The 13,739-nt window shown below is 46.1% G+C and overlaps 1 protein-coding gene across 2 annotated transcripts in view; it reads left to right on the forward strand.

The window, feature by feature from the left end:
* Positions 1-13,739, forward strand: part of CGNL1 (cingulin like 1) — a 432,222-nt gene that overhangs the window by 107,160 nt on the left and 311,323 nt on the right. For both annotated transcript variants that reach the window (XM_069624908.1, XM_069624907.1), the window contains one exon: positions 45-1,691. In XM_069624908.1, the coding sequence (XP_069481009.1) occupies positions 57-1,691 (1,635 nt within the window). In that variant the 5' untranslated portion in view covers positions 45-56. The remainder of the gene's footprint in view (positions 1-44; positions 1,692-13,739) is intronic.

Below are 13,739 nucleotides of genomic sequence, written 5' to 3' on the forward strand. Positions count from 1 at the left end.
TAATTCCGAACACTAATATGTGATCTTTTTTTTTTTTTTTATAGACCACTTAGGAAATGATGGAATCGTATTTGGAAGGTCACCAATATGTGCAGCCGGACTTTGGCCGCCGGCCTGCCAACGAGAAGCGAAAAAAGCACAGAAATGTGCAAAACCTCAAAGAAGGATCGTATGGTGTCAGCATTCGAGTCCAAGGTATCGATGGACATCCCTTCATAGTCCTAAATAATAAAGAAGGGCGGGTGTCGAGTGATCTGGCACTTTCTGAGGAGAATGGGCCAAGTGGATCCTGTCGGGCTGTTACGACATCACAAAGAGACTCGTACAGCGAGACCAAATTTAGCAGACAGACCAGTCAAGATTTGCAGTTCCCAGAAAACCCCTATGAACAATACTCCAGAAATGCAAAGCAAGTGCCTTTAATGGACTCAAAGAATGGGCTGCCAGATATTAAAGCTGGTCCACCTAACACTTCGAATTTGTTTAATTTTGAAAGGCACCCTGAGCTTTTGCAGCCCTATGACCCTGAAAAGAAAGCCTCGCGAACGGGGACTTCTGTGTCTCCTGTCTACAGGAAATCTACATCTCCTGTGGAAGAGGAAAAGAAAAAAGTCACTTCTTCGGTATCGTCTAGAATCACAAAACCTTCCCAAAAACCAAATGTGAAACTTGACTCTGTCAAGACTTCTGTAAAAGGCATCTATATGAACCAGCCTATTGTGGCAGAAGACCAGAACAAGCCACCCAGAGAGTTTTCTAGTATTACTAGCAGTTCCAATGAAATGCTCACATCCGAGTCCTGTTCCTCAAGTGGTGGATCGCCATACAATATCAGCCCTGTTGTTGTCCAACAAGAGCCCAAGAAGACTCGGCCTGACGTGCTTCCATTCCGCAGGCAGGATTCAGCAAGTGCCGTTCTTGACGTGCCCCTGTCGCGCAGGTCGTCGTCTTCGTCGACTACTCCAACTTCAGCGCATTCCTTATATAAATATTTCTTGGATGACCAAGAAGATGCCCTTCATGCTGACAATGTGAACCGGCATGAAAACAGAAGATACATTCCTTTCAAGCCAGGGACAGGTCGGGATATTGACACTGAGCCGCTTCCCGAGGTCGATCAGCTAATTGAGAAATTTGATCAGAGAACTGGCATACAAAGAAGGGGTAGGTCCGCCAAACGGAACCGAATTCACCCAGATGACCGCAAAAGGGCACGAAGTGTTGACAGTGCACTTCCATTTGGTCTTGAAGGAAATTCGGACTACTTGGATGAATTTAGCAGAAACTTGGGCAAATCGACTGAGCATCTACTAAGACCGTCTCAAGTTTGCCAACAGAGGACACTGTTTCCAGAGTACAAGTTTGCTTTGAAGCAGCAAACTGCCAGTGGAAACCCGGCTAACACTCAAGAGCTAAACGCAAGAACTCCGAACAGTCAAGTGCGAACCCCAAGAACGCAAAACAGCAATGTGCGTTCATTGCAATACCAAAGGCAAAATACGTCACCTGTATTTGATGTGACGGATGGGGTGTCGTTCAAGTCATCCTCTTTGCCCAGGCAGAGTAAACAAGATCAAGAATTCAAATCTGTGTCATCAACTCTTCAATTGCAAAATCGTATGGTGGCGCCAACTGAGTCTAAACCCGTGAAGATCACAGCAAAGTCAATGTCTCCGGTTTCAGGCAACCAGGTAATGTACAAGTGGAGTTTGAGGGATTTGATAGTGTTTTGTTTAGTGTTTTGGTGTATGCCCGATGGTGTGGAGTGAATGCTGTACTTGTTGAAACATTGGAGTTCTCATCTTCGTTTGTTATATTAAGTTTCTTTTGGTGGGTCGTAACGAGCAGGCTTCAAATGGGTCAGGTGAACATACGAATCCCTGCCATCACTCCCACCATCGTTACGTGGGCCATGGACCACCACAAGCTTGGTATATCGTGATTAAGGGCTCACGGGGCAAGTTGACAAACTCATTAGTAGAAAAAGGTCAGGTTCATATCTAAGGATGGACCTTTGCAAGAAAGCCCCAGGCACCTCGAGCAAGCCCAACACAATGCATCCGTTTCAGTGCAATCCATTGCAATGATGATTTTGTTTGGGTCATTTCACCTCCAGTCATCTCATTGAACGTTTGGATTTTTTTTCTTTCTTTTTTCTTCACAAAATGGGAGCACTCCCTTACACATTTTTTTTAGTATCTCGCTATTCTTTGTTTCATTGTATTCCTGACTGTTTAACTTTCTTCCATGCCCTGTTCACCGGCACTGTTTACTAAGAATGTATTTGCATTTCATTGTTAGAACATGATGCTTTTGTATTTTTTGTTCTAATTTTGGTGAGTTTTCCATTTAATATATATGCCTTTTCTCGGAGACTGCATTGCACTGAGCTGGGTTTTCACTGATAAATGCATGGATGCCCCTTCTAATAATTACATGGAAGGCCCATTGCCTGATTTATTTTTGCAGATATGTGCTAGCCATGTATTCTTAGTCTGACTCCCAATAGAACCCTTCCTGCCAATGACCTTGAGCTGACTCGCTTATTTTGATGAAGCATTATTTGGCCTGCCCTCACAATGAAATGTTTGCTCTCTTTGACTAGAAGCGGACACAAAGTTTGATGTGATATGTCATTCATAACACGCCTGTACGCAAGTGTTTCTAGGCGCGACAAGACCAGGGAGGCAAGACGAGGGAGGACGGAACAAACGATATTACTAGGCCTTGTGTCATTCAGATCGTGAATATTTTAATTTGTTGTCCAGTTTAATTCTGTCGAACGTTAGCTTTTTTTGGTCCTTACTAGCAGAGCACCCACAGCTAGTTTAGTTTGTGCACCTCCTCCCTGCCCCTAATGTACTCATCTACATGAATGGCAATTTAACAGGAATATCACATTTTGTATAGCACTCCATTCCGGATACTTCCTGCTTTGAAAGGCTGTGATGAAAAATGTTCTTACTGATGTGCTTATTTCCATTTTATTGTCCTCCGACAGATCAAGGGCTTGGATGATTTCTGCCATATTTGAAACCTGTTACTGGAGGTTGCGCACATGTCTGAAGCCAAAGCGAACTCGCAAGTGCATAGAGAAAACTACCGAAAAACATGGGCACCGATTAGTTGCTTCACCCAGGGTGCACACATTCATTCAGTCATTGTGTCATTTGTATGGCACCTTTCACCATAATTGTCCCAACAAATTTGTTGTTTGAATGCCCTCAGAAGGGCTGGGGTCCAAATTTGGGAGAATTTGGAGGTGCTGTTATTTGCGATTGCATGTCAGGCTTTAAAGTTATGCGAGGGTGGCCAAGACCCTGTTTGCCATCCATGCCTGAATGGCGTGTGGATGGGCGCAGCGGAGGTGAACTATGAACTAAACACGGTGACGTTTTAAGGAGATAGAGAATTATGCGGGAAGCAACAGTTTGAATTTGTGGTGTTAAAAGTAGCTTCATTCTTATGGCAGATGTGTTGTGCCATAGTGTTTGTGTTATATGCCAGTGCAGGGTGTGTGGAACGAGCCTGTGCCTTTTGCTAACTTACAAAGGTGCGGTGTGCGAGAGGAGGAAAGTGTTAGCTGTCTACTTCCTGGGTTCCATCTATTTAGAAGGAGCAGTGCTACGTATCGCCAGGATTCAAAAAGGGGAGCAGGGCCTAAAATGCGTAGCAAGACTAAATGAGAATGGAATCAGGAAAACGCCGAGATTTAAAAGGGGAGCAGGGCCTAAAATGCGTAGCAAGACTAAATGAGAACGGAATCGGGAAAACGCCGAGATTTAAAAGGGGAGCAGGGCCTAAAATGCGTAGCAAGACTAAATGAGAACGGAATCGGGAAAACGCTGAGATTTAAAAGGGGAGCAGGGCCTAAAATGCGTAGCAAGACTAAATGAGAACGGAATCGGGAAAACGCCGAGATTTAAAAGGGGAGCAGGGCCTAAAATGACAGACCATGAGTGATTGATTTGAAAAAGCACTTTATTTAATATATGGTTACCTTCCACAATTATTCAAGAAATTGGTGGATGGTGTCCTCCATCGCCTAGGGTAACAAGAGGGTATGGAGGAGGAAGAACAGAAAAGGGGTAAAGTGAGGGGTAGGGAGAAGTGGCAATAGGAAAATGAGGCACAGTAAGAAATTGGGAAGACATGATGGGGTTGAAGTAGAGGGCGGTGCACAAGTCGATGGTACACGCTGGAGTCCCCCCCCCCCCCACTTTTTTCAGAAGGCACCTTGACATGCTAACTTGTGGTGATGCCACATTCAATTGGTATGTTAATGAGGTTAATGAGTCCCCCACTTTTAATTTCAATGTTTTTATGTTTGTTTTTTTTTTAATTAGATCTTGACCCCCTGGTAAGGGGAATTTGGTAGTATACAAAGAGGGTGCATGTATAATTGTGGATCAGACATGAAGCTGATCGTGAAAGAGGATAAATAAGCACTCTCCCATGATGATAGTTTATAATACCTGGGACACAAGTACTAGATTTAGTGCACGCTTGGTTGTGTGCGATGTGGTCAGGTAGCTCTTGATGTGTGGACACCCACATTGCCAGGTAGCATTTTTCGGGCACCCCCACTGCAAACCCCCAGGGATCTGAACTGGAACTGCCAGGCGAAATATCGGAAGTGACAGCGCCAAGGATTTGCTGTGCGAAAGAAGGCGAATGTGTGTAAACCACAGTGAGTGAGAGGGCCTAGGGGCGAGGGAGTGAAAATAGCCCTGCCAAAACCCTATGTGAAGAGCCTCTTCATGAGGGCCAGATTCACTCATTCGAGCTGTGTGATATGTGGGGCCTGTGTTATGCTAGTGCATGATGAAGTCCTAGCTCCTAAAGCCTGGAACTCCATGCCACCTAATCTCAGGAAAGAAGAATCCTTACTCACATTCAAAAAAGCGCTAAAAACCAAACTATTCAACTAAACTATGCTCCAATACTAACCCTTACAATAAGTAAGCAGTTCCACTGTAACCACGGAACACCATCTCTGTCTGTTAATGTTAATAACAATTGTTCTCACATTGTTCCACTGTAACCATGGAACCCCATACACTTATCGCAAATAGACATGGTCTATGCCTGTAACCATTGTCGTCAGCTTGTTACCAAGTCAAATATTCTGTAACAGCGCCACGATGCCCCCGGGCCGTAGGGCGCTTAACAAATCCAAATAAAATAAATAACATAAATAAATGATGGTTGCGCTGATTCCATGTGCTGTTGTGCTGTCCCCTGCTATCTTCGGTGAGTTAGTAATACATGGCCAGTTGGCCAGTTTAATTATACTCCCTGAGGGACGCGGCTGTCCACAATCGGCCCTTGTGTATTCATTTTCTTATATATTGTCTCTGGTGTTTCTACATTATCAGAATGATGAAATACAAAAATGTATTTTAGTCGATTTTAATTCATCTTTGTAGACCTCACGTCAGGGCTGTACTGGGAGTCTGGGCCTCTTTTGGTTCCCAGTCCACCTCTGGTTGTGTCAGGAGACGTGCATCAGGAAACGGAAATCCGACGTACCGTGGCAAGAGTCTGATTCTATTAACCTGTGGGTTATGAGATTTCAGGGCTATACTGGCTGTTATAGCCCGCAAATTGACCAATGGTAGTTCACCGTCCATACTCTAAGGTTATAATACAAATAATGGCGTGTCTCGTCACGCAGTGTTTGAGAGATTATCTTATTTATTGACTGCTTTCAGTCTTAAACAACTGATCACTCTGAGGAATCGGAAGGAAAACATTTTATACTCCTCATTCCTTTCTTTGTCGGAGTGATTCTGATTGATTTGGGTTGTTCAGGCCCCATGGTAGTTCCTTTCTACAGATCTGCTCCCTAGTTTCCGGTTAGATTGGCCGATATCCACGTTCCCATTTCATTAAATCATCAAAGAATAGGAGACTGTACCCTAGCATTATTCTAATCATATCAAAATAAATTCCAGCTACTAAAGAAAGAAAAACATTGGCATTAAACCAAAATGACAGAGGATCTTTAAAGCCTGAACTTCCATAAGGCAGTAAGTAATGACAGCAAATCTTATTATTGGGACAAATACATCTGTGGTGCTGCTATCCAATCTCTGGGGCATTATTTCGGGTTGTAAACACGGTGTTGATTTTATAACCCCACCACCTTATTTTGCACTCCATTGAAAAGTGCACTGATATCGCCCTATTTACGAATAAAATAGAGAGGATTTGCAAATAATTGTCTTAATACGCCGGACTGTAAGTTTTCAAAGTCTTTGCATAGAGACATTCCTTGGATGGCTTCTTTACCCGATTGTTGTCTCCTCGCTTTCATCTCTTGAGGCACCCTGGTATTTGGATGGTGCTCTCCCACCTCCGTTAATAATCCTGTTGCTTCCCGGTGTGCAGCTGCCAGTTCCTCATGGTGGAAGGATCTTTCCCAGAGGCGTAGCCAGGATTGTCGATAACTGGGGCCTGAAGCTAACGTAGTCGGGGCCCACCGCAGTGACATTAACATTTGTAAATGCCCACGCAGTGCTGCTGACTAGGCATTTACAGATTTTGAGTGGGCCTTGTCCTCTCCGGTCCTACCCAGAGAAGACCGGTCTGATCTTCACGTAACAAAGGAGCCTGCCCTTGATTCTAAGGTCCATGGTATTTTTCAGATTACTGCCAACGTCTTTTTAGGTGGGACCCTGGGAAAGGTGGTATCTGCGGGTCTAGTCACACCATGATGGCTAAGGCCTTTTATGATGCTACCTTACTTAATGGGAATAACGGCATAGAATTGAGGTGTGGGTGGGTGGATGACATCCTACAAGCTGCTTGTGATGGGGGTGCATGCTTGCTCATAGTACTGGCCTTTGACTGTGGAACACTACTTTTGAGATGGTGTACACAGGTGGGCTTGAGGCGCCTTGATGTACATGCACTTTGCTCTATTAATGTCTCTTTCCCAAAGTCTCTGGGAGTTCAGTAGTCGAACCTAGAATGCTCCAGTATTCACTCCTTAATAAGGGGTGTTTCTTGGTTCCATCTAGGAGCTTGTACTGCAAGACCCATCATGCATTGTGTTTGCTCCAAGGCTTTCTTACTCTCCTTTTGTATCACTTGTTCTTGGTCCTACTTTCTCTGCTTTTCTCGATGTGTTCGCACAGTGTTTGTCGCTGGAATGGCTTTCTCAGTTTGTTCTGGGTGCTCGGGCGCCGAATCCCAGCATGCAGTGTTTCCTGTTATGACTTTGTGTGTTTGTTCTGGAGTCCCGGCCTCTGAATCCCAGAATGTAGTCTTTCACACTGATGTGATTTTTCTCAGTTTATTTGTGCGAGTTTGCGTTCTAAATGCCAGCCTGCAGAATTTCTCGCTGAAATGGTTCACGTCGCTCTGGTAACTCGTACCATGTATTCCGACACAGAGCTTTCTTTGCTTCGATTCACCTTCAGTCTACTAGTCTTGTAAGGTGCCTTGATCTTCCTTTTGCTGGTCCCAAGGTGCAGCTTTACCCCTTAGACTTGCCCTAGGAAAGTGGACTCTTGCTTGCTCTTTCTCCTCTTCCCCCATAAAGACTTTGTCTTCTCAACCTGTATTCGGGTCTCCCTCGCTTTTGCCTTGTTTCAGAGGGTTGCCGGCTACTGCCTTCTTCATCGTTCTAACGCCTGGCTCCACAGGTCCAAGTTTCCTCCTCATACTCCTCTTGGTTAGAGTAAGTCATGACCCATTCCCATTCCTCTCAGATCAAATGGCAACATTGCGCGATCCACTATATATTCATCTGGGGTTCTCTCCTGCTCATCTTCAGTGGTCACATCCAGGAGAACCTGTGGTCTCGGCCTTGCTCCCAGACACTTCCCTTGCACAGCTCATTTATCAAAGCAAGACCCTGCTCTTCCCCTCTAAGGGTCTTTTCTACTGGCTTCAGTGCCAATAGGGAGGGCTAAGAAAGGATGAAGGAAAGGAAACAAAGTGAGAAACGCTATGAAATAAGAGAACGCGATCGAAAGAGATGATCTTATGAAGGAAGGAAAGAGAGAAAAGACTGAGGGGTACAAAAATGAGCGACTACGAGTGAAAAGTACAACCAAGGAAACAAAAGAAAGGAAAAGGGAAAGAAAACTAGATTAATGGAACAAAAAGCAGGGGGAGACCATAAAAGCGGAGGGCGCAGACCAGGCACTAGATACCTAGAGCGAAGATGACATCGACAGCTGGGAGGACAGGGAGGCAAAGAGTTAGAGCTCCCACAAAACAAATAATGAATCGGGTGAGACGGTGGGAGTAAAACGGGGATAGCGAGAGTTCAGAAACATGGTCAGAAAAATACAAAAATACATTCCACAGAAGCAACATCTGATTTTGCTGCAGCCAAATCTGAGTGTGTTCCTGGTTTAGTAATAAGGTTTGTCATTTTATTTATTGGATATTTATAAGGCGCTTATAAAACATGGCAGTGGTTTAAAGTGCCAGAAGGCAAAATGGAAGGGAACAAGGGAGCAAATAAACAATGAAAATGGCAATGAATAAATAGAAACAAATGCAGTCCTACTAGGGCTTGTGTGTGCAAAAGGGGGTGGAGGAAAGTGCAATAAGGGACCCAGAGGGGAGGAAGTGCCAGAGGTGCCCATTGGGAAGGCAACAGGTAAGTGCATGGGCGGAGACATCCAGGCGAAGAGGAAGGTCTATGGCCCAACAGGTAAGTGCAGGGCAGAGGCAAAGCACCCTAGAGGCGAGTGTGGGCCCAGAGGTGGTGGCGATTGGGCAGAAGGCCAGGACCCTATGGACTCTTGAGATTAGGCGGCCAATCTCAGTGACGGAGGGGTTTGTTAGCATGGGAGGGGCAGAGGGAAGGAGGAGAAGGAGGGGGATGGGAGAAGAAGAGAAAGGTCTTCAGTTGTTGGCAGAGCATGAGGTGGTTGTGTTCAAGACAGAGCGAGAGAGGAAGGCTGTTACATAGGAGGAAGCCAGCTGAGGAGTGAGGTCTGCCCCCAGCCCTCTGCTTGGAGAAACATTCTAATCAGCAGAGAGTTGGAGTAAGCAGATCAAAGGGATCTAGAAGGAGAGTATTTAGTGAGAGAGAGCTGCAGGTAGTGTGGTCCCAGGCCCCAGACAGCATTTTGGATGATGCAAAGGGTCTTGAATTTGATCCTTGCAGCAACCAGGAGAAAGTGGAGAGATTTTAAAGCTGGAGAGATACAGTCCCAGGGCTTGAGGCCAAGGATAAGTCTTGCAGCCCTATTCTGGATCAGTTGAAGAGGACAGAGTGAAGAAAGAGGCAGGTTGAGGAAGAGGTTGTTAGATTAATTGAGCCTGGAGAGGACCAGAGCTTTAGAGATGTTGAGCTTCGAGGGGAACGCGAGGAAAGGGAGAGTGTCTCTAAGGAGGTGACGTTGAAAGTGGGCCCTCCTGGCAAGGTCCAAGATGTGAGGAGTAAACGAGAGGGAGGAGTCGAAGATGACCCCAAGGTTTCTAGCCTCTGTGGAAGGAGAGGGAGGTGAACCCATAGAGGGTGGCCCGATTGCAGGATGGAAACGGGGAGCAGTTGTCCCAATATGAAGAATCTGTCTTACTGGCATTAAGACTAAGATCATTGGAGGTGCACCAAGACTGAATAGCAGACAGGCAGTCAGGGATGATGGAGGAAGGAGGAGAAGAGGGGAGCTTGAAGAAGAGTTGTGTGTCATCTGCATAACACTGGAAATGAGGAGAGAAGGCAGAGATCAGGTGAGCAAGAGATTCAAGGTAGATGTTGAAAAACCAAGGCGAGAGGATAGAGCCCTGGGAAACACCACATGTATGGAGAGTGGTGGTGGACGAGAAGGACCCCAGGAGCACCTGGGAAGGCTGTCGGTGAGGAAGGAAGTCAACCAATCCAGTGTCCAGTCTGGGATACCAAGAGTATATTCTAGCTGCTTTGAGGATAGAATGGTTAACTGTGTCTAAGGCGGAAGAGGGGTCAAAGAGAATCAGAACAGCAGGAGAGTTAGTCAGGATTTGCCACCAATTCTTCATGGGTGTTTAGGAGAGCAGTTTCCGTGCCTCTGGATGCTCTGAATCTAGATTGATGGTCATGTAAACCACCAATGAGCTCAGTGTGTTGGGTCAGTTGGGGGAAGACCAGCTTCTCCCAGAGTTTCCCAAGGAAGTGTGTAGTAGAGTTAGGGCTGACGTTGGCCGGATGTGTGGGGTCGGCTGAAGGTTTTTTTTAGGAGGGGGTGCACAAAGGAGTGCTTGCGAGAAGAAGGGGAAGAGCCAGATGTTAAGGACTGGTTGCAGAAGTCCACAAGAGCCAGAGCGAGTGATGACATGTTGTCCTTAATGGTTCTTCCTTAATGGTTAGTGCAGTAAAGAGGGCCTGAGAAGGGAGAGGCCAGGTGGAGACTGCAGATGGATTGGCTAGTTCCTTGCAGATTTTGCAGTGTTTTCGGAGGCTCCAGAGATGCGGGCCTGAATGTGGGTCTTCTTTTTTCAATGGCTAGAGACGGTACTGCCTTTGGAGTAGGGGACAGGCCAGTTTGTCAAAGGATGAGCCAGAGGTCTGCCACTTGCGTTTCAGAGTGGGTAGATCAGAGTTGAACATGCCAGGCTTTAGGCGGATCCTCATGACAGGGCCAAGAATGTCTAGAGTGTTAGTGATAGCAAGATGAAGGCTGGCAGGACAGAGTCAGAGGGAGGGTAAAGAGGAGGGATGTAGGTCGATGAAAATGCAGCAGCTGACACTCGTTTCATTGGTTGGATGGCGGCAAAGGAGGCTGACATTGCTGGTGGAGGCTCAGTCCTGGGGCCGAGAGGACCCAGATGAGAAGAGAGGAGAGAGTGGTCCGACCAGGAGAGAGGGTAGTGAGAGGGTTGGAGAGCAGGAGATCAGCAGGAATTGAGGCATCAAGAGTGTGTCTGGCAGAGTGGGTAGGGCCGGAAGGGAGAATAGTGCGGGAGAGAGAGGTACAGAGATCATGGAAGAGTGAGAGGAAGGAACAGTGGAGTCAAGGTGGATGTTTTAAGATGGAGGAGTTTAGAGGTAGAAGTCAGCATAGAGGAGGTCAAGTCAGCCCATTCGGAAAGGAAGATGCACAGGGCCAGGGGGCCTATAGGAAGTGGCAAGGGTGAGAGCGCGTCAGAGACACCAAGCTTGCAGACAAGACTTTCAAAGGAGGAGTATTGCTGGTTGGGTATGAGAGAGGCAGGGACCCACTCAGGGAAGATCAGGGTTACTCCACCACCAGGTCGGTTGGGCCGATGCTTGGAGAGGATCTTGTAGCCGTCAGTGAGTAGGGAGTCAAAAGCAGTGATGGAGCTGGCATTGAACCACGTCTCGGTGAGAGCGAGGACATCAAGATCAGTCTTGAAGAAGGAGGCAGATGTCGGAGAAATATTTGAAAGCAGATTGAGTGTTTAGAGTGACTTTTGTTGTCTATTTTTTAAACTTTAATGCATTTAAATTAACTTTAACACAACTTTATTAAAATTGCAATGATTTACTGGTGTTTGGGAGAGATTTCAGTGCAAGGTTTGAGGTATGGGACGAGGGGAGCACATTCTAGTGTTTCATTTTGGGTGACCTATACTCTAAAAAGTGCCCTGGTGTGTGGAAAGGCATGGCAAATTTGTGGATCAAGAGGTCAACAAAATTGGCTAAAGGCTGTGTGTGGTGTTGCCTCTTGGTACGGCCAGATCAATTCATCAAGCAGTTCATTATAGACCTAGACCAACTTGCCAGTGCTGAAAATGCGGGGCGTGGTGGGTGGAGTCACGATAGCGTAGTCGGGGGTACTAAAGGCAATTGAGGTTTGGTTAATAATACAATCCTTTTGATGCACTGAGAAAATTGGCTGTACTTCAGCCTAAGCAAGCAACATTCCTCTTTCTGCCTGTGGGCACTTAGTGGGAAACTCGATTAGATTTGTTTTGCATGAATTAACCCTTGACGAACCATGCAACATTGGTTTCCTGTAACTCGGTGATCCCACAGCATTTGACTGCGATTTTCCCTTTGAAGGGATTGCAGTAATTTTGCACCCCACACGTGGTGGCCAACCTCCCCCTCCAATGGGGGAACAGGTTGACTTCTTGCTTCCTCAGCTGTCGGTCCGTAAGAATGGCGTTCCCTGCTGGGCTATTGCTGTTTGTAGGTCTTTGTTGTTCCTCTGATTCTGGGCTAGATTATTGTGGTTAATATTGATATTTGCGCTCAAGGGTACCTGAGAAGAGTTTGTCTGCGCGCCAGCTGTGGGCTGAGTTGGCGTGTGCACGTTTCTCTTTCTGCCATTGTATTTTCCAGCAGTCCTTTTGAAGTGCTCAATCACACGTGATCTCCTCCAGTCACATATTAACCCACCTTGGCGGTGAGGCAGTGTGGATAGTGTTTTTTTTTTTTATCCTACTTTCCCACTTTTGTGTTTGGTTGGGTCACAACAGCAAGAGATAAAGATTAGAAAACAGATGGAGAACTCCGACTGCAGGGCAAGTATGTGTTCAGATAATAAGCACTCAATCCAGACTGAAAGATGTTAATGTTTTGGTTTCTTGGTGAAGGGGGCCAAGGTCCTTTCAGTAGTGTTCCATTTGCCTGTGCCTCTGTAAAGAAGTCACTAGCCAGAAAGCAGTGGGACAGAAGATGAAGGCTCCACGAGGAAAAGGATTTTAGCAAGTTCCCCTGACGACTCCTCGTGGTAGATGCTCGCAATGGCTGAAATGGCTGTGGAGCAGGCAGCAGGTGGGGGGCTCAATGAAAGTCCAGTGCCCTCCACATCATTTCATCAGTGCTCCTTGTGTGGATTTTAGTCGCCTCACATGGCTCCCAACAACAAATGCTGCAAATAGTTTTTCCTGGAGTGTATTTATTTTGATCGATTTGTACATTTATGTAAGCGCGCGAAGCCCATGGGTTGCAGGAAAACGCAGATTAAGCAAAAGAGGGGAAAGGGGGAACATCAATTGAACAGGTGGGTTTTAATCTTTTGTTATTTTTATTTTTTATTTGAATTAATTGAATTCAATTTTTACAAAATGATTCCTCAATTAGTTTCCATTGACATCAAACCATCATTAAGACTGCTGTTCGATCTTAACACATTTCTTTATCAGTCTACTGTTTGCGTAGTTGATTGCCACAATGGGGAAATAATTTGAAACTGGCGTGGGTTTTAATCTTTTTTTTCTGAGAATGTTGTAAGGAGGCTCATTGCGCAGCGAGGGCGGGAGATCGTGTTCCAGACGGGGAACCTGGGGACGCCAGACCTTTCGCAAGTTAAAGCTTGGTGTAAAGAAATGATGCTTATAGGCCGATCTCGGAGGCCTGGCTGAGGACTGCTTGTTGATTTTCTGAGTGAGGTAGGCAGGGAATCTTCCCAGAACGCATCTGAAGGGCTTCAGTTTCCTTCCCGTCTAAGAAGCATCATGTCCTTTTCAAACCTAGTTTACAAGGTAGTGTGTGTCATTCAGTCCTCATTTCAAAATTAGATATTTGCCCTGAAAAGGTATGTTCAGATCCTTAAACTAGAACGTGTAAAGCTGCGGGCGAATCCCTGCTTGGCCTGGTGCCAATGTGCCTGGTGCTCCCTTTGTTTTTCCTGGTCAGTGTAGCCGTGGTACAGGCCTTTCTCTGAGCCCTCCGAACCTGGACTAGCCAATGTTCACACCTTCTTGACCAGAGGCACAGCTGCCAAGCGCTACTCCCTAGGGTTTTAAGACACTTGACTTCCAGGAGACTGACCATTCCCATAGCTCCTGCCAAGCAGAGGTGTAGCCAGGGTCGTCTAACA

The sequence above is a fragment of the Ambystoma mexicanum genome, chromosome 11 (genome assembly GCF_040938575.1).
Source record: "Ambystoma mexicanum isolate Mex_15411 chromosome 11, UKY_AmexF1_1, whole genome shotgun sequence".
Taxonomy (NCBI): domain Eukaryota; kingdom Metazoa; phylum Chordata; class Amphibia; order Caudata; family Ambystomatidae; genus Ambystoma; species Ambystoma mexicanum.